The following is a 23,033-nucleotide window of genomic DNA, read 5'->3' on the forward strand; positions in this document are numbered from 1 at the left end:
TTATAGCTCCCTGTAAAGAGGGGAAATTCCTGGGACAGGTTACCTTGGCAACAGGTTGGAGCAGGGGCAGGTTCTTGATAAGATCCCTCAGGGGGCAGTCTCTAACTTCCCAGACTCACTCAAAATTGGCCTCCTAGATTCGACCTGACTCGATTTACCTATCTACACTGGCTGCCTATCTAATTCTGGCTTCAGTTCCTTCAAGAGAAAGTTAGCATTATCCAAATCTGCACCCAGTTTATTCTGATAGCTTTGTAAGGTTGTCAAAACTCAGGGAATGGCGAATTTTAAAATAAATAACATGCATGTGTAAGTTCAGAAATCAATCCCGCCAGAATAGCACTAACAAGCCCCGCCCCTCCACTCTGACCCCGCCCCTAAGCCCCGCCCACGGACTCCTGCAGGAGCCTCCGCTGGGAGGGGGCCGCAGTGCGCATGCGCACAGCGCCCCGGCGCGGTTGCCGTGGCAGCGCCGGCCCGAGGAAGGGCGGCGGCGCCAGGCCGGTACCGTGGCTGGCTGAGGCAGCGACGTTGCCACCGGAGAGCCCGCGGCCTGGCCGGAGGTGGTACCGGGCAGGCTTGAGTTGCGGAGTGCTCCTCCCGGCCGACGGGGATGCGGGACCGGCTTCCGGACCTGACGGCGGTGAGCGCCGAGCGGGTAGCGGTCCGGTCTGGCGGGGCGGGGCTCCGGGCGGGGTCTGGGACCCAGCTGGCCGGGCGCGGCTCCGGGCGGGTCCTGAGGTCCGGGACCAGCTGGCAGGGCGGGGGCTCCGGGCGTTCTGGGCTCCTGAGGTCCGTGGCAGCTGGGCGGGGGTTCCCGGCGGGTCCTGAGGTCCAGGGCAGCTGGGCGGGGGCTCCCGGCGGGTCCTAAGGTGGGGGCAGCTGGGGCGAGGGCTTTCGGCGGGTCCTGAGGTCGGGGGCAGCTGGGGAGGGGCCTCCAGGCAGGCTGGGGCTCCAGGCGGTGGTTCCAAGATATGGGATTTTAGAGTTGGGGGCATTGTGGGATTGGTGTCCGCATGGCATGCTGGAGCTCCTGGTAGGAACTCTGGGCTCGGACTACTGGGGTGGGGCTCACAGCATCCTCCTGCTCTGGTGCTTTGGGAAGGCTAGACTTACTCCCGGGGTTGGGTCCTCTGGGAAGGGGCTTCCGGGGCTGCAGATCTGAGGTGGATCCCACAGGGAGTTATCTTTGCTGGTTTTGGTGTGCTCCTTCGGGCTATTGGGGGCCGAGTTTACTCTCGTGAGCCAAGGTCTTGGTGACCCCTCAACAGGTGGGATTCAGGGTGGGGTGACCCAGAGCCTCAGGGAAGGGGCTGGGACCCAGCATGACACCCTGCGCGGCTGGGGCTGTACTTCCTGGACAGAAGACTGCTTGGAGCTCAACCATTACATGGCTTGGCTGGTTCTTTCCATACTTACCACAACCAGAAAGGCCTGGCCAACTGTCCTGCCATGTGAACCCTGGTGCCTCACTGAGCTGGATGGTGGTTGGGTAGGGCCAGCCTGTAGTTGCATCTTGTATTTTCTGTTTCCCTAGTAAATAGTGCACCTGGGGAAGGAGGCTGTGGGTGCTGAAGCTTTCTTAACATACCTGGTAGAGTGCATAGTGAGTGACCAAATGACCATTGACTTTAGCAAGAGGAAAGTAGCACAGTTGAAAATGGAAAAAGATTTTAAAATACTTTTAAATGACACATGGTATTGTACCTATTTATGGGGTGTAGTGTGACATTTCAATACATATGTGCAAAATGTAATGTTTAGATCAATGCAATTGACATATCTATCACTTAAGATATTATCATTTCTTTGTGCTGTGAACATTCAGAATCCTTTGTAGTAGCTATTTGGAAAAGTACAGTTATTGTTGTGAACTGCAGTTATCCTGCTGTGCTCTAGAGCATGAGAAGTCATTCCTTCTATCCAGCTGCACCCTGGACCCATTAACAATATTTCTCCATCAGTTCCTCATTCACACCCTTCCTTCCAGGCTCTTATGACCACAGTTCTATTCTCTACTACCTTGAAATCAATCTTTTAGCTTTCACATATGAGTGAGGACACACAGTGTTTGTCTTTCTGTGCCTGGCTTATTTCACTTACCAAAATGACCCTGTTTCATCCATGTGTCTGCAAATGACAGAATTTAATTTATTTTACTGGTTGAATTATATTAAAAGTGGAGCTATTTTTAATGCATTCATATGTGTATAGGTGACAATGCTGTGAATGAGATGGGGACAGCAAAATGATGGTGGAAGTTTAATAGATGTTCAAGGTGAAACATTTTAGCCAACATAAATAGTTATGATTTTTTCCCCCTCTTAAAAATGCAAGTACTAATTCATGCTGGGTATTCATTGTCTTGCTTTTCCTGTACACAAATGTAACCTGTGTTCTCTGAATGGCTGCATAGAACAGGGTCTGAGGCCCACTGCTCTGAAGCACCTGTTGCCTGTGGTACATTAGCTTGCTTCTGGAATGGGACTAGGTCAGTGTTTAGTGTTGTAGTTGGGAGGAGAGAGGACAGACGTGGGAGTCATTGTCAGTTCTGTGAGTCCTGTAAGGACTCTGAGGAGAGCACCTGGTCCTCAGGATCATGGGGTCGGTGCCTCATACTCTTCCTCAAAGCTTTCTTCATTATGGCTTTTCTTTCTTCCCCTTTGTTAATGGTCAGCTAACCATCTTGATGGTGGTCTGATTGTTTTTAGTGGTGCTGGGTACTGAACCCATGGCCTTATGCATGCATAGCAAGCACTCTAACAACTGAGCTATATGCCCAGCCCCAGTTGCCACCTCTTAATACCCTGGCTGAACCATTGGTAGTAAGAACATGTCAATTAGCATTGCTCTAAACTGTAGACCTAGAAGGGAAGTAAGTCACTGTAGGCGAAGGGACACAGCAGTCAGCAGCCTAGTAGAAGCTTCTGCTGTGGACTTGGCTGGTCTTGGATAAATAATTTTTAGCCTCTCATTGCTTGAGCTTTCCTGTATGTCAAAGGGGATGGTAATGTCTTTTCTTGCTATCTTGTGGAGGAAGTTTTCACAAAACTATCTAACATGTGAAGCTCTAGGAGAAGGTGGGAAGGGAAGTACTATGTAGTTATAAGTGCCACTAATACTTAGTTAGGTTTTTTGTTTTCAGGAAGTTATAAAAAGCAAACTTCTTCTTAGCATAAAATAGCCAAAATTGAATTTAACATGCTTTAGATATGAAGAGCAATATTAAAAAATCTACCTAGAGCCACCAGATGTAAGTTTAATTTTTTTTTCCCAGACAGTATGCCTTTCTCAAGTATTTTGGGAGTAGCTGAGCTGGGTGTGGTGGCACATGCCTATAATCTCAGCAGTTTAGGAGCCTGAGGCAGGAGGATTACAGGTTTGAAGCCAGCCTCAGCAAATTAGTAAGGCCCTAAGCAACTTAGTGAGACCTCATTTCAAAATTAAAAAAAATATATATAAAGGGCTGGGGATGTAGATCAGTGGTAAAACATCACTAGGTTCAATTCCCAGTATCGAAAAGAAAAGAAAAAATTGGGCGGTAGCTGCATGTATGACCACAGCGTGTTTCTAAATGGCTGGTGGTGTTCACAGGTAAAGTTTTGTTTTTAATTTTGGTAGTTAAAATGGATCATCTATAAGAACAAAGTATTTGAAATGCCTTCAAAAGCTTTTTTAGCTTAATGTTACTTCTTTCTGAGAAGGCGCAACTACTTGGAAAGGACTTATAAGTTAATTTGTCCAAAGTAATTTTATTGACAGATTTTGCATTAACAGATTTAGTTCCTCCCAAGCAGTGATTCAGGCATTGAGCCATCAATCATTTGGGAACAGAAAGCTTAAGTTAGTGTCTAAGATCTGGACTCTAAATCCAGAGCAAAAGTATTTCTGATTTGCAATACATAAAATTAAGTTCATCTAACAGATAGCTTTGGGTGATAGGTTTCTCCCAGGCAGTGTACTAGGTGCAGAGATGTAAAGCTGAATTGAGTGCATGATGTGGGGAAAGGAAGTCATGGGGAGGAAGAGTGAAGAAGGCATGCCGGAACACACTTCAGGATGTGAGTAAATAAAAACGGAACGGCCTGTCTGTAAGTAACAGCTCCAACATGTACTGATTGCTTTTTTATAAGAAGTTAATGCAAACAGGCGTATCTCTTATAGTGAAGCGTAGGGACACTACACATTTTAACTGTGGGACTTGTTTGCATGATGATAAACAGTAGCTGGGTGGTATTCATTAATAGATCCAAGAGTAATGAGCAAGTTATTTTTCACCTTGTGATCAATATGATGAATTGCAAATATAATTTTTTAGAGGTCAGGAAACACTGCTCAGACATTTTTAGTTATTTTGTGAGAGCTCAGATTTGTACATGTAGTACAGAATGGTGTACAATAAAGACTCAGATACCAGTTAATAAAGTATGAATAGGAAAGACAGTGTAATGGATCTGATGTAACTTTCCTATGTACACATGTGAATACACAGTGAACCTCACCATCATATTACGACCACAAGACTGGGGTCCTAATTAGAATAAAATGTACTCCATTGCTTAAATATGTCAAAATATACTATAAAGTTGGAACATTTAAAAGTTTTCACTGGAATTTAAAATACTAGGAATATCATAGCATTTATAATTTTATATGTGAAAATATTTGTGATTTTATATCTGTATATGGTAAGTGTAAAATTTCATAATTTATTCAGTCCTGCTAAATGTTTGTATTTTGTTTATTTTTCATAAAAAAATTCTCCACAGTGCATCTCTAGTTTCTCTGTTCTTGGTTATAATAAAATGATATGTTTATATATAAATATGTTCTTTCTTTAAGATAGCAGAACCTGTACTTTCCCAAAGATTAATTAACTTCAGTTATATTCAGAACTGGAGGAGTAGGCCTTCTAGGAGGTCCCTGGTCCCGTGGCACAGGGCATAGGGTGTTGCTGTGGTCCTGGCACTCGCCGCTCCTCTCTGCCTGTGTCTGCACTGCTGCCTAAGTGCTCCCTGCTTTGGGCCTGCCCCATACTTCTCCTGGTCTCAGCTCAGGCAACACCACCTGGAAGTCTTCCAGTCTTCCCTTCCTCTGTCCCAGAGCTGGCCACCCTCTTGTCTTGGAGTATTCTGGATGCAAATGCAGTCAGCTTTTCTCCCAGGACACTTCCAAGATTGGATCTCTTGAGAGCACACTTTGTGCTCAGAGGCATCCGATTTCTCAGGGTGCCTGTTGTAGAGCACCTGCTGGGTACTTGTGGAATCATTGTGTTTCCATATAAAGGTGCCCCTGGGTACGGGACACTTAGGTGCAGTAGAATCTGCTGTTGGTGAGGTTCTTCCCCTTGCCAGGGACCTAAAGCCAGAGCTGACACAGAGAAGGCAGAGTTGCTCAAAGGTGGAATGGTGCCTCCCAGACCTTGAGGGCAGCCCCCAGGGATGGAGCTAGGTGAAGAACGAGGTTGTCCCTCACTCTGTGACTCACTTAGTGTTTGTCCCTGGGTCTGTTCCTTGGTTTCTCTCTGTCCTTTTTGTGCTTTCTCCACTCTCCACCCCTCATCCTCTTAGCTCTGCATTCACTCATTCATTCCCCTGACCCTCACTGAGTGGCTGCCACATGCCAGGCACTGTTAGGCAGGCATGAGTCGGGACCAAGCAGATGAAATTCTTCACACCTCTGAGACTTGCAGTTAGGGAGCTGGACAGGAAACAACACAGCCAATGGATAATAAGATGTCTTTGTGGCTTCAGCTATTAGGGAACTAGAACACAGTGAGCTGATGTGGGAGTGGGCTACTTTGAACCTGCCAATTTGGGATGGTCTCTTGGAGCTGAGATTTGAATAGGAGGGAGCCAGCTATGGACAGTTGGAGTGGGTAGTGCTGTAGGCAGAAGGTGCAGCAAGTCCAGAAGCCTTGAGCTGTGAGTAATTGGTGTGGAGGACAGAATGATGACTGATTTGGTTGCCATAGTGTGATGGGGAGAGGTGAATGAGGTTGAAAATGTCAGCAGGAATTGGCCCGTGCTGGTTTCTTTCATGCTCTGACCTTGTGGAAGCGGCCATACTGAACCTCAAGTTAAATGCCCTCCCAGTTAAGCTCCTTGTCCATCCTCTTGGTTCTGATCCTGGTTCTGATCCTGGGGAGGGAACATGTTGGCTCTGTGTGGAGAGGTGGGGGAGGGGGTTGCTCTGGCCAGAAGCCATGGTCAGCCTAGCAGTGTCCCCTGTGCGCACACCGTGCTGTGGCGTTAACAGCTAAGCTGAGCAGTTTGGCCTTTGTGAAGCTAAGGATTGCTCGTGCCCTGTGGCTTGGTGTCTCCTGCCCGGATAGGTACGGGTGTGGCATCCCAGAGCATGGCCTAGTGGGGCATGGGGAGATGGACAAGAACGTGCTTTGCTGTGCTGGAGCAGCAGCATGTTGGCCCAGGGGAGCCTGGATGAGGACCTCCGTGTAGTCACTCCATGGAGGGGAATGCACTGGGCTGGACTGAGTATAGAGCCCCGTGTGGCGGGACTTGAGGACAGGACCACATTGCAGGAGCACCGGTACATCTGACACCACTGTGCAGAGTATCACACGTCTGCCAGTCAGTATTTATGTAGCATCAGTGATGGAGTCAAGCAGGTAGCAAAAATACATTAAAATTGTAACATTTTACTATAGAATATAAGTTATGATGGTTATACAAAAATATAATAATTATATATAGTATAATTATAGTCAGTCTTTAGCTGTATTTAATTACGAATAGCTTTCCTTTTCTCCCCCAAATGATTAATTTGAAAACAACTTATTGTGTTCTAGCAGCAAAGGCCCTGCAGCCCCTGTGCGGAATTCCAGTGTCCTTTGTGTCCCACAGTTGCTGCCTGTCTGGAAGGCTTTTGGTGTGCGTGTGGAGAAAACCACAGGGGCAGGCCAGGGCTTCTGCCAGCCTGGGTTCTGCTCCTGCGGTGGTGTGGCTTCTGTATTCTAAAGGATGGGTGTCCGGATGACAGATCACGTCTGCTCAGCAGTCTCTAACCCTGGCAAAGACTTGCTGCCCATTGCTGGCCACAGTATGCGCATGGGGAGATTGTGTTTTTACTATAATGCTGATTTCAAGGAGAATTCTTTTCATATTTCATAGAAATAAAATGTTGAAATTTCAGTTTTTTTTCTTTTTTTTTTTTTTCCTTTTTCTGATGCTGGGGATTGAACCTAGGGCCTGCTGTTGGGCAAGCGCTCCTGCACAGAGCCATACCCCTAGCCCAATGTTTGAAGGTTAACCCTCACTTTGACACTTTGAAAATCCAGTATGTCCAATTGGAGAGTATTGCCAGTGCTTCTTAGTAAATGTTTGCCATAAGCCGTTTTGTTATTTATAATAAATGTATTGTCAAGAGATTTAGATGGGCTATTCCTACCAACTGTCAAAAACATAATAAATGTACTATCATAAGTGTGGCTATCGTACAAGTGTCCACACTGTCTCAGAATGAAAGATTGAACCTGAGTGGTTTTTGGAGACAAGAATAATGCAGTTTAGGCATGAAGCCGAAGGTCATAGTTAGGACTGAGAATTCCAGGTAGAAGCAAGACAATAGTCATGTGGCTCTTTCTTGGTATACAGGTAGAGCAACAAATTATTTGCATACAGGTGATTGAGTTTGTGAGCAAAGGTGGTGTATGATGTGAGCTTGGCTAGTTGGTTGGGGATTGGGATTCTGTGATGTGATTCTGTGACACTGTGTGGACTGTAGCCATACAGAACGGGGACAGTGTGAGGCTGGAGACCAACTCCTGAGCACTGATGCAGGGATGGCTTTGTCCCTGGGTGGCAGGTGAGGAGCTGGGCTTTTGCTGTGGCTCAGGTGGGATTTGTCTCCAGATGGCAGCAGGGCTTGGGGTGGGAAGTGGGGCTCAGGACAGAATAGGCTGTGCGTTGGTGGTTGTTGAAGCTGGGTGAGGGTGACATCAAGGGCTCCTAATGGCATCCCCTGTTAATTTTGTATATTTGCAAATTTTTTCATAACAAAAAGAAAGACTGAGCAAAACAAAAGCGTCTTTGAATGTAGACCTGCTTTCAGAGCAGCACGGTGTGGGGTTGTCTGTGAGAGGTGTGGGAACCAGGGAGGGGCGCTTCCCATCTCCCTGCACTGTGGGCCCCAGGTGCGTCCCAGGGTGATTTCAATCATGTCGTGGTTGAGTTCTATCCTGGCTTCTGTTGAGTGATCAGGTGTCTCTCTGAGACCTGCAATTGAAGAGACAAGGCGAGGAATCATAGGCACATGGTGGCTCCCTGTGTCCAGCTAGCCTTCAGACACTGGTGGGCGGCAAGCTGAGGGTGCTGGTGGCTGGAGAGTGGGCTGTGCAGGTTCCAGGGAGTAGGGGCCCCACAGGAGGCCACGGTGTTGGCCCACTCAGGAGCCAGAGTGTCTGTAGGGCCCAACGGAGGGGTCTTCAGTGCAGCCCCTCCCTCCCATGGGCCCAGGCCTTTTTCAGAGCATGGTGTGGGAGTTGGATGGACAAGGCCACTTCTATGCCTGCGGAGTGTCCTGGGCAGTGCTGTACTGTGTTTCAGCCTCCTTACTGCAGAAGGGACGATAAAAGTTAATGGGGACACGTGTGTTAAGTGTGAGCGTAGGTCAAGGATGGTTCTTAGCTGAGGTAGGAGAATAGTGCAGAAGGGAAAGGGCTTGTAAGTCACCCAGACCTGGCTTCAGCTGCTGGTGAGACTTTGAACATGTCCCTTGGCCTCTGTGTTTGCCCTGCTATGTGGAACAGGTGAAATATCTGCTGTCCTTGGTGGTATGGGAGGGTCACCCAACATGGCGCACCAAAGTGCTCACACCCAGGGTCCAGCATAGGGTCCTCGGCAGCCCTTTCTGCCTCTGTGGTGCAGCCCTGAGGAGGCACTGAGGTGCTGTGGGTGCTCTCCTGTCAGCCCCTGCTGCCGGCTGTGGTGTCTTTTTGGTTTTGAGTGCTGCTTTGCTCAGGACTTGGAGCTTGGGTCAGGAGTAGGTGTTAAAGCCTGTATTGGTCACCAGTGGGTTTCTCATCCTTACACCTGGCTCTAAAGGAGGTGGACTGGGTGGCAGCTCGGGCTCAGCCTGCTGAGAGTACGGGGCTAGGGTCCAGAGCTTCGGGGAGCAGCAAGCCTTCTTTTGGACGTGTAGTTTTAATGCAGAGTTTGGGGAGCAATGTTGGGTTTGTGGCACAGCTGACCAGAAGATGGTGTGGCTGTTCCCCAGGCCTCACCTGGGGCACTGGTGTCCTGAGATTGCTGCAAATTGCAACTACAACTGGGTGGCTAAAACCTCTGAGCCGGAGTCGGAGGTCCAGGTGTGGGCACCTCGGGAGCCATGGCAGATCCCCCGTGTCTTGGAGACTGGAGACGGGTGTCACAGTCCTCAGCATTCCATGGCTTGTATTTGCCTCACTCCAACCTGTGCCTCCCTCTCACCTGGCCATCTGTCCTCCTCCTCATGTCCCACCCTGTTCCAGAATGACCCCATCTTAACTAGCAACATCAGCAGCAATCCTGTTCCAAATCTGGTCCCCTTGCTGGAGTGCTGGTCCTTGGCCTGTTGGTTGCACAGAGAGAACTCTCAGCACTTCTCCTGAGCTCCAGCTGTCTTTCTCCACATCCGCGTCAAGGGGAGCAGAGTGGTGACCCAGCGTGGCCCAGGGCACTTCCCAAAAAGCCGCTCACAAAGGGTGCCCACAAGCTAGCTGAAAGCGTATAGGTGCCCAGACCCGAGAGGCCCTGCGCCTTTCTGCGGTAATCCTCTGTGGCAGCCGCTGCCTCTCCTCTTGCTGGCCATGGTGTCAGAATGATGTGTCCTGTTATCTCGGAGCACAGGCTGCTTCCCTTCCCCTGAGCTGAGAACTGTCTTATCTACATAGGCAGCCCGGGATGGGTGCTGACAGACGGGAAGAGACTATTAACGATTTTTAGGCCAATTGATTTTGCCCCTGTGAGGGTTCTGAATAATACAGAAAGTAGGATGTTTTGTACTTTCCTAACACATTTTTTAAGTTTTGCAAATTTTTCTTAGCTAAATGTTGGTAGGATTTTTTTTCTTTCCTAAAACTGTCCTAGGTGGTAGAGCAACAGTTATGCTTTAGGCTGCTCAGTGGGTAATCTTCAGTTTGTGAAGATTCCTGAGATTCGTTGCCAACTCGGGGTCTGTGAGGTTGGAACTGGGCTGACTCAGGGGGCCTGTGGCCCCCTCCCCCCGCCCCATCCTTCTACAGGCCAGACCCCGCTGGAGGTGCTGCATGGCAAGGCTAGAACCAGCGTTGTGTGGTGTAGATTCCAGTCCTGTGTTGTTCGTCGCCTCTCCCTGAACTTGGCCACAAGCTTTCTTGCTCTCTTGGACTTTTGGCTGTTGGTTGCTTTTGACTTCTGGGAATGGTGGCTTCTGGGCGGGTCCTTGCTGTGATGGCCTCAACGTCCCCTGCTACTTGTTCAGATACAGTGCTGGCCAGTCTGGCTGAGGGGGCTGCTGGGTGGGTCAGCATGCGCACTGTGACCAGCCCACCCTGCTTGAGAGCCCCCCAGGGTGAGCCTTAGGCATCTTCTAGTGTGTTCTTGGGGGGCCTCTGAAACTGGCTCTCGCGAGCAGGGTTGTTCTTGCTCTCGGCAGTACTTGCTACAGCGGCTTTCTTCTTCCCAGTGTTACTTGGTATCGTTTTCCTTAATTTGTCTTTCTTTGTTAAGGTTTCCTATCATTAAACGTGATGCATGGCTCAGAGAGAGGGAGGAACACCAGCTTATGCTGTTGGTTCTTGGAAGATTATTTTGTATGCTAGGAAAGTTAACTAGTGATGTCAATTTTTTTTTTTTTTGTACTGGGATTGAACTCAAAGACACTCAACCACTGAGCCGCATCCCCAGCCCTATGTTGTATTTTATTTAGAGGCAGGGTCTCACTGAGTTGCTCAGTGCCTCACTTTTGCTGAAGCTGGTTTTGAACTTGTGATTCTGAGCCTCAGCCTCCAGAGCTGATGACAGTATTTTTATACTCTATGAAAATATAAATATGCAGTACAGTTTCACTTCTTGAATCTAAAACTAGTTATATTGACTAGATCGCTCAGTACTGAGGAACGTAGCCTTTGTTTTTTTCCAGAGAGTCTATGTTTCCCGCCTCACTTCCACTGTAATCTGTTATATTGAAAGAGTTGCAGAATTAAATGGTCCTGGGTAGCGATACTTTGCTAGTTTGTTACTTTGGTGCTTTGGTGAGTCAAACTCTTGCGGGTCCTGAATTGCTTTGTATTTCAATTCACTATTTGTGCTTATGTAAGAATTTTTAAAAATCTGATTTTTACATTTTATGTTTCCCATTTTAGTGTAGGAAAAATGACAATGGAGAGACGACTCTTGTTGTTGAAAAGGACCATTTTATGGATGATTTCTTCCACCAGGTAAAAGCATTTGATGAAACTTAGTCATAGCCTTTTTCTTTAAACACAGTTATGCTGATGTAACGATGCACTTGCCATGTTTGAGATGATATTAAAGTGAGTGCAGTCACACACTACATGAATATCCTGGACAAAGGAGACCGTAGGTTTGATGGTGGACCCACAGGCCGTGCTGATTTGTCAGGTACACTTCATTATGCTCACGCAAGGAACAGCCCTTAATTTGGTCCCATTGTTGAGCGGTGCATGACTGTATTTTTAAAAAGTTGTTGTTTGCACTCGAAAGTTCTTTGGATTTTTACAACTATCAAGATGTTAGTTGGTATTGAGAAGGTTGAAGTGGTGGTTGTGCTCACAGCTGGTGTGAGGGTGGGTGTGCATAGCAGGTGAGGCTGCTGTAGCGAGCAGCAGGACTCCTCCCCAGGCCGGGGGACCTGTGCCCTGGGCAGAGTGGGGCCATGGCACTGCCCACTGTTCCCATACTTGTCTCTCAGTCGGAGCTCATGGTGCCAGACAGTACTTCCTGCCACTCCAAGTCCCCTCAGGAGACCAGCCAGACCCTTTAATAAATTGTTCAAAGTTCTCACAGGACCTGAGGGCTCCTTAGTCCTTTGGAAAGCAGAAGTCCTAGCTGCAGAGGTTGAGCTGAACTCAGCAAGCACGGCACACACCAGCAGCCACTCTGTGTCCTTCACAGCCACATAGATCCCCTTAGAGTTCTCTGGGGCTAGAAGGGAACATTTGGTATGTTTTTAAGATCTGATGGAAAACTATATTTGCTTACATACAAGACTCTTAGGAGAAAGATTGTAAGTGATCTAGTGACTGGCGTTTAGACTGTGGAAGATTGTCAGAAGGGCCATTGTGAAAGCTCTGATCTGACAGTGGCCGCTTGGCCATGCCTCAGGTGTGAGTACCCAGACCCTTGGGAACCACGTCCCTCTAGCCCACAAGGCGTGCTCTTCCCCCACTGCTGCTTCAAGGATTATAACAGGTTTAATATTTGATCTAGTGTTGCATAATTGCAAATTTTCAAAACTCAGTCATAATACAAATGCTTAGTTAGTCATGAAGAAAAGAAACATTCAGTGAATTTTTTCAGGGTGGAAGCTTCATTTCCAGGATTCATGTTGATTAGGCAGACTTTGGTCGAGTATTTGCAGTTAACTCCTAAAACAAAGTGGTCAATCAGTACATGGGTTTCAAAATACGTAATGTGTTAATAAAAACATACAGAGAGTTGGATTCAGTCCCCAGCGTTGCAAAAACAAAAATATATAAAAAGTTAACGGTTTCTCTGATTCCACCAGAATTCTTGATTGTGTAAGTCTGTCACTGGTTTTCAAGTATTTGTTAGTTCCAAATTTTACCTAATGGGAAAAACATAAGAATAAATTGTTAGATATAAGAACTATAGGAAGAAATTAAGAGACTGGATTGCTGACTTGACTTCTTGGAGACAACTCTTGATTGCCTTGGGTCTCTCTGCCACTCAGTCAGTTATGATGTTTCCAACACCTTTACCCGGGTGCTCAGCTCTTTGTAAGAATGTCTTGTTTTAGAGACTCCCTTAGCATTCAGTGGTGTTGAACACAGTAGGAAAGGTGATGTGTAGCCATTCACTGGATGCCATCAGGCTGTAGGTTTTGCTGATCTGGTCAGAATTCATTTTTGCTATTGCCCTCAGGGATGCCGGAAAAGCAATTCACTCATGCTTTGGGACAGTTGAGAGGGATTGAATTCCTTTGGTTTCCAACATAAGCTTAAGCTTCCATTTGTTAAATAGTAGCTTTGTTTCGCAGATTATTTCTGTGAAATGACTTCTTAGACAAATAGAGAAACAATTGATATTTGTCAGTGCAAGCTCACTTATAGAAAATATCATTCAGATCTTAAGCAAAACATAGAATGCTGTAGAAGACAGGATTTTGTGGATGATCAGTGTGTGGTTAAGACTGACACGGTGCTCTCGAGTGGCAGGGATGTCCTTTTTGAGAAGATGATTATAATAGAGAGACCCTGTGTGGAGGACTCACACGCGGGTTGGAGCTGGCACTGCCACCAAGGTGCCTTCCTCCCAGGACAGAGCTCTCAGCCCTCGGTTCCTTTCCTTTGGAGCCCCTTGGGGTGTGTCACAGAACTCTCCATGGCTGGAATCTTCCCTTTGCTTCTCCATGTGCCGTGGCTGCATAACTCTGAAGCTACTTTAGAAAGGGTACTTGCAAATGCACCCTGAAATGTGATAGCCTTCATGATGACATAGAAACATTTTAAAGAGTTTTAATCATAGCATTTTTTACATGATATAAGTAATAAGTGCAAAGTGCATGCTGTCATGCAGACACTGTGTAAGCACACCTGGCCTGGAGGAACAGCTGCTCTTAAAATGCAAAATTGTGTGCTGGACTGTTAATACTCTGACTTTCCAAGTGCAGTCTAGGGTCCCGAGGCCCCCTCAGGAGGCCCTGTGGTCAGAACTACCTTCATAGTAATACCACAGTGTTGTGTCCACCCTCATTCCTGCTGTTCCACCGAGGTGCAGAGGCAGTGTTCAGAGGCACACACTGAACACAAGAGGCTTAAGAGAGAGTCACACTGCCTTCCACCAGACTAGAAATAGATCTACCAAAAAAAGGTCAATCACTGATGCTACTTTCACTGATTTTATTTTTGGGAAAATATTTTTTTCCCATAAAAATATGTTAAATTAGTGCATAATATTTTTGTATTGCTGCTGTAATAAGTCACTACAAACCTGAGAGCTTAAAAGAGCACAGATTTATTGTTCTACAACTCCAGAGTCCAGCATTCTGCAGCAGTCACACAGGCTGAAGCGAAGGTGTGGCCAGGGCTGTGCAGCAGAGGCTGCAGGAGAGCACGCCCTGTCTTTTCCTCTCCTGCCCTGGAGGTGCCTGAAGTCCTGGCCTGCCCGCAGCCCTTTCTTCTGCCCTCCCAGCACACCTGTCAGGCTGATCCCATCATCCTGTCTCCTCCTGACATTCTGTGTGGAAGGCCTCTTGTGGTTATATTGGATGGCCCAGATAATCCAGGATAATCTCCCAACTCAGAGTCCCTTTGCCATGTAAAGGGACGTGTTCCCCGTGCCAGGAGTGGGATGTGGACATAGACCACCATGTGTAATGGGCTGTGACGACTGTTTTCTAGTAGATGTGCCTCCTACCTCAGTGGTCATCTGTCCCTCCTGTAGCCATAGCCAGCTTGCCATCCTCTTCTCCCTGAGAACATTGTGACCCTGTCCAGGGCCAGCCTGGATGACTCAGGACAATCTCCCATCTCAAAGTCACATGGGTAAAGGGTGGTTTGCTGTATGAAGTAACGTTCACAGATCCTGGGATTGATCTGGAGGGCCGTTGTGGAGCCTGGAAAGGTCTTACAATGAAGACATGAGGTTTTAAATGAATGTTGACCAGCTTAGTCCACTTAGAGATCAAAGGTAGTGAACAGGAAAGGCTGGCCATGTGAGCTGCAGCCACCCCCAGAAGGACATTCCTGTAGGCACTCTGCAGGGCCCACCCCTCCCCGACGAGGGCTGGGCCGGTGTTGGCACTACCCACAGTGATGCCTGGGGCTCGATAGTCTGCGGAGTTCGCTGGTGAGTAACGACGTTCATCTTAAAAAGCAGGGATATGGTTCCTTTCTCGCTCTGTTTTTAATGATATCACGGAGAATAGGAAAGGTTCTTATTTCTTTATGTGGTATTTATTCAAATATTTCCCCTTTATTCCTCCTTTTTTAGGTAATGGAAAGAGATAGAAAGTTTGCGCTCGCCCCAGGTGATTCTCTTTGTGTCTCCCCTAGGTGGAGGAGATCAGGAATGGCATAGCCAAAGTAGCTCAGTATGTGGAAGACGTGAAGAAAAACCACAGCATCATTCTCTCTGCTCCAAACCCAGAAGGAAGTGAGTTGTCGACTGTAAGAAAGCCTGTCTGTCTGTCTTTGCTTTCTCTCCTGCTGCCTACAGCACAGGCCTCAGCTCTAGCGTCACAGTTGGTGGAGCGAGATGCTTGCATGAACTCCAGTGTCTATGCCTCCACAAAGTATCCCCAAATCTCCGAGTGGCCCAGCGTCCACCCAGGGAGGACCACTGGTGTGAGATCCAAAGCAACATTGAAATGACATTGCAGAATAGTGATTCGACCTGAAGTCCATGTCTTGCCACTTTTGGACAAGAATGACAGAATTTTGTGTTCAGGCCAGTTAGTAGGAGGTGGGTCTGGAAATGGCCTTTACTTGTCAGAGCCCGTGGAAGGACAAGACAGGCCGAGAGGGGCTCGGGGTCTGTGGGAAAGCTCCTGTGAGGTGTGTGCGCAGTGTCTGCTGCAGACAGCTGCGAGCAAGTGAGTTTAGGTAGCTGCGGTTGTTGGCGGTGCAGCATCCCCTGGATCTGCATATGGTCGACCGTTAAGGTAAACTCAGATCTGAGCGAGCCATGGCCACAAGCCAGAATCCAGTTGCCATTATGGGGCAAAATTGTTTAAAAAAAAAAAACTAAAAGCAGATATGCTTTTTGTTAGTATCTGTGCACTAGAAAAATAAGAACTTGGTTTTAAATCAAAAGAGAATATACATTTTTTTAATTTTAAGATTTCGCGTGTCTTATAAAATGATGTTGTGGGCTCAGTAGGTGTCCTGTTTCTGACTTAATAGAATGTTTCCCAAAATGTGCTCCTGGAGCCTGGCTAAGGACTTAGATGGTCGGTGACACACACTCTGTGGCCACGCGCATCTGTGGGCTGCTTTGTGGCTGTCTCCTCTTGGAAAGTTTGGCGTCCTCAGCGCAGCAGTGACTGGGGGGTCCTGCCACACAGATGCCTGTGTGGCCTTGCTTGGTCTGACACTTGTGCCCAGGTTACTTTGTATGTGGCGTTTGTCACCACTCTGCTCAGTTCTTAGGGAGACTTCATGTGTATAAAGACCAGATATTCTTTTGAGTAATGTTGCCTCCAAAGCTTTTTTTTTTGGCCACTAAGAGCAGATATAACTGTTTTCTGAATTCAGAGCTATTGATATTTCAGAGCAGTTCCTTTTGGGCTTTAGGTAAAACTGCTGCTTTTTGTCTGCTGTGTGACCGAGTGTGAACCCCAGAGTTGAAAGCCATGTCCAGAGGCTTACTTGGTCTCTAAAAAGCAAAGTACGGGGCTGGGATTATAGCTCAGTGGTTGAGCGCTTGCCTCGCATGCGTGAGGAACTGGGTTCCATCCTCAGCACCACATTAAATAAATAAATAAATGAAACAAAGACATTGTGTCCATCTACAACTGAAAACAATTTTTTAAAAAAGCAAAGTACAGTTACCCCCTTACCCCAGTAATGAGTCCTAGGAGAAGGAGTTCAGGATGGTGCCTTAGCAAAGGGCTCCTGTCCCCTTCTTGTCCTTTGTTCCCAAAGAAACAGGTGGCTCTGGTTCCTGCCAGGTCAAGCAGGAGGGAGAGAGGAAGTGGGAGAGTTGAGTCTCCAGCTGTCCACAGACCCAGGGGACAGGCAGGCTCCTGGGTGCTACCGTGCAGACAGCAATAGTAGTCTTCTCATGTGGTTCTCAAGAGTAGTCAGAATAGCTCTTGCTGACATCTCCAGAGGTCAGCCTTCCCTCCAGTCTCACAGTAGTGGACTCCTGAAGATCTACTGTGTGCTGGAATTATACAAATGAAAGTATTCCTTAATGCACAGTGGATTCCTGTGTGAATGCCATGTCCCTCTGGAAGGTGTGCAGGTCAGTTCTTTTTGAGTGGTACCATCTAGTGCCATTCCTGGTTCCAGATGCGAGTAGCTTCTCCAGACCAGAAACACCCCATGAGTTTCAGATGCGGGTTGGGCAGTATGGAGGAGCACCCCTGGGGCCTCTGGAAAGGTGTTCACAGAGGAGGCCATGGGCAAGATGGTCTCTGTGCTTTAGTCTCTGGGTTTTTCTGGTTTAATCTAGTACAGATAATCTTTCTAAAGTGTAGCTTTGTGGAACTCTTCCTTTGCTTTGAAAACTTCAGTGCTGACTACTGCTTGTGGAAGAAACCAGAAACTCCGCGGCCTGGCCTGTCTCTGGTCACTTCCACAGAGGGTCACTTCAGCTGGGGCCAGGGCTCCCGGTCTTGGGCTGCTGTGCTGCCTGAGGTCTTCTTGCTGTGTTGGGAGCCTGCAGAGCCTCTGTTGCCTCCCGCAGGATCCTCCTTCTGAAGGTGGCCTTGGCCTTTCAGCTAACTCTCCTACCCTCCCTTGCTGTCTGTTAAGTTCTGCCGGCTTTGTGTGTCTTTCTGCTCTTCCATCAAGACTGTACCAGGACTGGCCTCTGGGGTGAGCCTCCCAGTTGCAGGCCTGTGGCGCTCTCAGTCACTGTTGGGAATTGTTTGTCAGCCAGCTGCTGGCACAGGACCTTCACAGAGAAGAACCAGGCCCCTGGTCTGCTCCTGAGGCTCTAGGAGCCCGGCCTGCCTCAGGGCAGTGGGGACACTGAGGACCTGAGGAGGGGCAGGCACAGTGTCTGGCCACTGCCCTGCGGTGGGAGGCAGCAGTGTCTCTGCCACCTGTTTCATCAGGTCATGGGCGGGGGCTGGAATTGTGCCCCTCTCAGGTTCTGGTGGAGAAGGCTCCGGCACTGAGGGCTGTGTGGTGGCTGAGCCCTGTGGTCTGACTTGAAGGCAGCTGGGCCGTGGGCCACCCTTGGGGAACCACCATTTAAGGTGTAAGTTTTTTGTTTTGTTTTGTTTTGGTGCTGGGGAACCCAGGGCCTTGAGCATTTGAGGCAAGCACTCTGCCAACTGAGCTGTGTCTCCAGCCCTGAAGGTGTGGGTCTTCTCAAGGAAAAAGAAGCTCTGCCACGGAGATTGTTTTGTGTAAATTGATTGGACGTTAGTTTCGTCGAATTTTATAGCTCAGTGCCTTCTTTTACATTTTTAAAGAAATCAAAGACGAGCTTGAAGATCTGAACAAAGAAATCAAGAAAACTGCTAACAGAATTCGAGCCAAGTTAAAGTGTAAGTTTGTTTATTTATTTATTTATTTTAAAAAATATTTATTTTAGTTGTAAATAGACCTTTATTCTATTTATTTATATGTGGTGCTGAAAATCGAACCCAGGGCCTCACACATGCTAGGCAAGCACTCTACACTGAGCCCCAGCTCTGGCCCCTAAGTTTAAATGCAGTCTTATGTTTGATTATTGATGGTGGGAATGTGAACTATTGCTTTTCTCTTCCTTACAGTTTTTTAAAAATACTTTTTAAAAAAATATTTATTTTTTAGTTGTAGTTGGACACAATACATTTATTTTATTTATGTATTTTTATGTGGTGCCGAGGATCGAACCCAGCACTTCCTACGAATGTTCTACTGCCGAGCCACAACCCCAGCCCCTCTGCCTCACAGTTTTTAATTAAAATTGTGACCTCTTTAGAGCATCTGTGTGTATTTGGATGCACTGACTCATGGCCAGGGGCTGAAGCACTTAGCATTGTTGTGCTGTTGCTTGATGGCCTTCCGGCCACACTGCAGGTGTCTGAGGACAGCAGCCACCGTGACATTCAGTGTTACAGCCATGGCTGCTGCTGGCTCCAGGCTTGGGCAGGATCAAACAGAGGCTGCCTTTTCCTGATCTGGAGAAAGATGCGCTGCAGCAGATGTGTGCCTGCCGTGCCTGACCAGGACTAGCCCTGCTCCTGGGGTGACCATGCCATTCAGTGAGCTGAGAGCGATACTCAGGAGCCAGAGCCAGCTGGTGGGGCTAGCACTGCTGGACACGCCAGTGGCTTGGCCCCTTCTTCTGGGTCTTTGCAGTGAACAGAGCTTCCTTTTTTTTTTTTTTTAAGAGAGAGAGAGAGAGAGTGTGTGTGTGTGTGTGTGTGTGTGTGTGTGTGTGTATTTATTTATTTTAGTTGTTGATAGACCTTTATTTTGTTTATGTATATGTGGTACTGAGAATTGAACCCAGTGCCTCACACGTGCCAGGCAAGTGTGCTGCTGCTGAGCCCCAGCCCCGGCACCACCTTTTTTTTTTTGATAAATCATAATTTTGTACTGATAGTTAATGTTAAGAATTCAAAAGGACTTTCACATCATCTTGGGGATAGTACATCTTTGTCTCTCTTCATCTGTGCCCCAAATCATGGTTCTGGCGACACTCATGTGATCACACATTTACTCTGTCCCGTGGTACACATGGAGCAACTCACAGGAGCACACTAACCACACTCACTTGCCATCAAGAGTATGAGTACCAATAAAACCATGGCATTTTCAGGTCAATGGATAGCGTTGGAGAATATAATGCTAAGTGAAGTTAGCCAATCCCCAAAACCAAATGCCGAATGTTTTCTCTGATGTAAGAGGCTGAGTCACAGTGGGATATGGAGGGGGAGCATGGTAGGAATAGACGAACTCTAGATAGGGCAGGGAGTGGGAGGGGGCAGGGGGTTAGAAATGATGGTGGAATGTGATGGACATTATTATCTAAAACACATGTATGAAGGCACAAATGGTGTGAACATACTTTATATACAACCAGAGATATGAAAAAATTGTGCTCTATTAGTGTAACATGAATTGTAATGCATTCTGCTGTCATGTATAAATAAAAAACTTAATTAAAAAAAAGAGTGCGAGTACCTAAGACAGTCAGTTGTTAAATTTTGTGGTGCTGTGGATGGAACACAGGGCCTTGCACATGATAGGCTAGTGTCCTACCACAGAGCTCCAGCTTCAGCACTTTTTGTTTTGATTGTTTTTGGTAGTGCCAGGGATTGAACCCTGGGGCACTTTACCACTGAGCTACATCCCCAACCCTGTTTAAAAAAATTTATTTTTTAAAATTTTTGAGACAGGGTATGACAAGTTGCTGAGGCTGGCTTGCATTTGTGAGCCTCCTGTCTCAGCCTCCCAAGTAGCTGGGATCGCTGGTGTATACCACCATGCTTGGCAGTGGTTTAATTTTTTGGTCCCTTGTTTGTCCCTACATATATCTTAATGAGATATACAGTCGAATTCCTGGGTTTTAAGTCACTTTGAATAGGTCTTTTCTGTGTGATGATATCGCTAAATAACTTGATCTATAGTTAGGTTTGTCTCATTTTTCTTTAATTATGGAGATTGCAATTTTTTTTTTGTGTGTGTGGCACTGGGGATTGAATCCTTGGGTGCTTAACCACTGAACTATATCCCCATCCCTTTTTATTTTTAATTTTTAATTAAAAAAATGTTTTAATTATCAATGGGCCTTTATTTTATTTATTTATATGTGGTGCTAAGGATTGAACCCAGTGCCTTGCACATGCTAAGCAGGTGCTCTGGCACTGAGCCACAACCCCAGCCCTTTCATTTTTTATTTTAAGAAAGGGTCTTGCTGAGTTGCTTAGGGTCTCACTAAGTTGCTGAGGCTGGCCTCAAAATCATGATCCTCCTGCCTCAGCCTCCTGAGTCAGTGGGATTATAAGTGTGCACTACCATGCCCAACCAGAGATTGCTTTTTAAAACATTTAATTTTGCTTTATAATTATGTGAAGTATTTATGTCATTCTAAAGTAAAATCTATAAAACAAAACATATTCAAAGAATTCGGCTTCCCCGGTGCCTCTTCCAGCCTTATTTCTTTTTTTTTAATGTTTATTTTTTAGTTTTTGGCAGACACAACATCTTTGTTTGTATGTGGTGCTGAAGATCGAACCCGGGCCGCACGCATGCCAGGCGAGCACGCTACCGCTTGAGCCACATCCCCAGCCCATTCCAGCCTTATTTCTCCTTTCCACTCCATGGCAACTGTCTTTGAGATGTATGGTTGTCTTTCTGTGCACATGGATAGCCATAGATACAGATGTGGGTGTGTGTGCGTGCGTGCGCGTACACACACACACACACACACACATATTTACTAAGAGTAGTAAAACAATCTCTCTTGATGGACAGTCTTTCCAGGGGATTATTTTAAAAGATAGCCTATTCTAGTTTTAAGAGAAGATATGTTTCAAAGAGTAAGAAAAAAACAGTTGAGATTAGGCTCAAAATATTTCAGTTTTTTAAATTTAAAAAATAACTCTGTCCTGTTTGTTCCTAGCCATTGAGCAAAGTTTTGATCAGGATGAAAGTGGGAATCGAACATCTGTGGATCTTCGGATACGAAAAACCCAGGTTTGATTTTCAGCCTCACTTAGATTGAAGTAGTGAAGAGTAGAACCTTTTTGTGTGTGGCACTGGGGGTTGGACCCAGGACCTTGCACATGCCAGGAAAGCTCGCTACCACTGAGTCCCATGCCCAGCCTAGAGTAAGTCATTTTACTTTCAAATTCAAACTAATTCTGTCTTTACTGTCGTATTTATCCTCAAGACATTTTTGTGTGAAAGTGTAGTGTCATTTATCGATGACATCTTTTCCGTGTGGAGAAGTGTTTTCAGCCCTCAGTGGGCTTCTCTTCTGTGAGCAGAGCTCTGTCAGTGGTGTGGTCTTGGCTTCAGTGGATCCACGCTGTGCAGAGAGGAACCAGAGTGCAGAGCCCTCCCTGCAGTGGTGCCGCAGCTCATGAGCTCTGGCCAGCCTGCTTGTCCTCAGCCTTGCTCTGCATTAGTAAGGCCTGTGACCGGGGGAGTCGCGACCTCTTTGAAGCATGGTGGACACATGTGGACAGTGGAGTTGTTTATGAAAGTTAGGGTGGTGCACGTGGTGCCTGCATAGATTCTGTTACAGGGCACCGCTTGGCTATTCTTACTTCCCGTTTGAAGGAGTAGCATAAGTAGTATGAGTTTCTGAACTATAAGGTTTTCACAGACCATTTAATAGAATAATGGTTTTATTATATGTTATGTGTTAATTTTAATCATTTTATATATTAATTGTATGTTCATTGATTTGTTTTTCATGTTCTTAGCATTCTGTACTGTCTAGAAAATTTGTGGAAGTCATGACAGAGTACAATGAAGCTCAGACTTTATTTCGGGAGCGAAGCAAAGGACGCATACAGCGCCAGTTGGAAATAAGTGAGTAAGAAAAACTGTTGAAAATGCTTCCTTGGGCTCGGGCCATAGCTCAGCTGATAGAGCGCCTGCCTCGCATGCACAAGGCCCTGGGTTCAAGCCCCAGCACCACAAAAAAAAGAAAAAGAAAAAAAAAAACCCCTCCTCTTTCCTTGAGGCCTCACTGCAAAGTACTTTCACTCCAAACTACTAATTCCATCTCTGTTGTCACCAGTGTCATAAAAACTAAAGGCCTCTCCTCGCACTTCCTGGTCCTTGAATCAATCAAACCTGTCATTTATTTACACCAAAAAAATTCTAAGCAAGTGTACTTTATTTTCTGATTATTGAAATTTTGAAAGTTTTAATCTAATTCGGAAACTTCACTCATTATGTGTTTAAGTGTTTCTGTCCTGCAGCCCCTGATGGGCCTCTCACAGTTTGCTCCTCCATTTGACCTGCTGCGCTAGCTCCGCCCCCTTTGTAGGAACCTCTGCTGTCCTTTCCATGGGACTTAGTGCTGTGTGGCTGGACAGGCGGGCTGCATGGCTGCATGACCCCGCCCTGACACAGCTGCCCCATTCTTCTGATTCTCCCGGTGGCACTGTTAACAGCTGCCTAGGAAGGCGCATGGGGAGGTAGAAAAGCTGTCCAAAGCATTGGTGCCTCA

General features: G+C 46.8%; 1 protein-coding gene across 9 annotated transcripts in view; it reads left to right on the plus strand.

Moving 5' to 3' along the window:
- Positions 1-414: 414 nt before the first annotated feature.
- The window catches only part of Stx2 (syntaxin 2), a 30,987-nt gene continuing 8,368 nt past the window's right edge, over positions 415-23,033 (plus strand). For 5 of the 9 annotated variants that reach the window (XM_015505626.2, XM_048785893.1, XM_048785888.1 and 2 more), the window contains exons 1-6: positions 415-643; positions 11,342-11,416; positions 15,236-15,335; positions 18,328-18,402; positions 21,471-21,544; positions 22,279-22,387. In XM_015505626.2, coding sequence (XP_015361112.1) covers positions 614-643; positions 11,342-11,416; positions 15,236-15,335; positions 18,328-18,402; positions 21,471-21,544; positions 22,279-22,387 — 463 coding nt within the window. In that variant the 5' untranslated portion in view covers positions 415-613. The remainder of the gene's footprint in view (positions 644-11,341; positions 11,417-15,235; positions 15,336-18,327; positions 18,403-21,470; positions 21,545-22,278; positions 22,388-23,033) is intronic. The other 4 variants (XM_015505627.2, XM_015505628.2, XM_048785892.1 and 1 more) reach the window with 2 other exon arrangements.

Source organism: Marmota marmota, unplaced genomic scaffold (assembly GCF_001458135.2).
Source record: "Marmota marmota marmota unplaced genomic scaffold, marMar, whole genome shotgun sequence".
In the NCBI taxonomy this organism is placed as follows: Eukaryota; Metazoa; Chordata; class Mammalia; order Rodentia; family Sciuridae; genus Marmota; species Marmota marmota.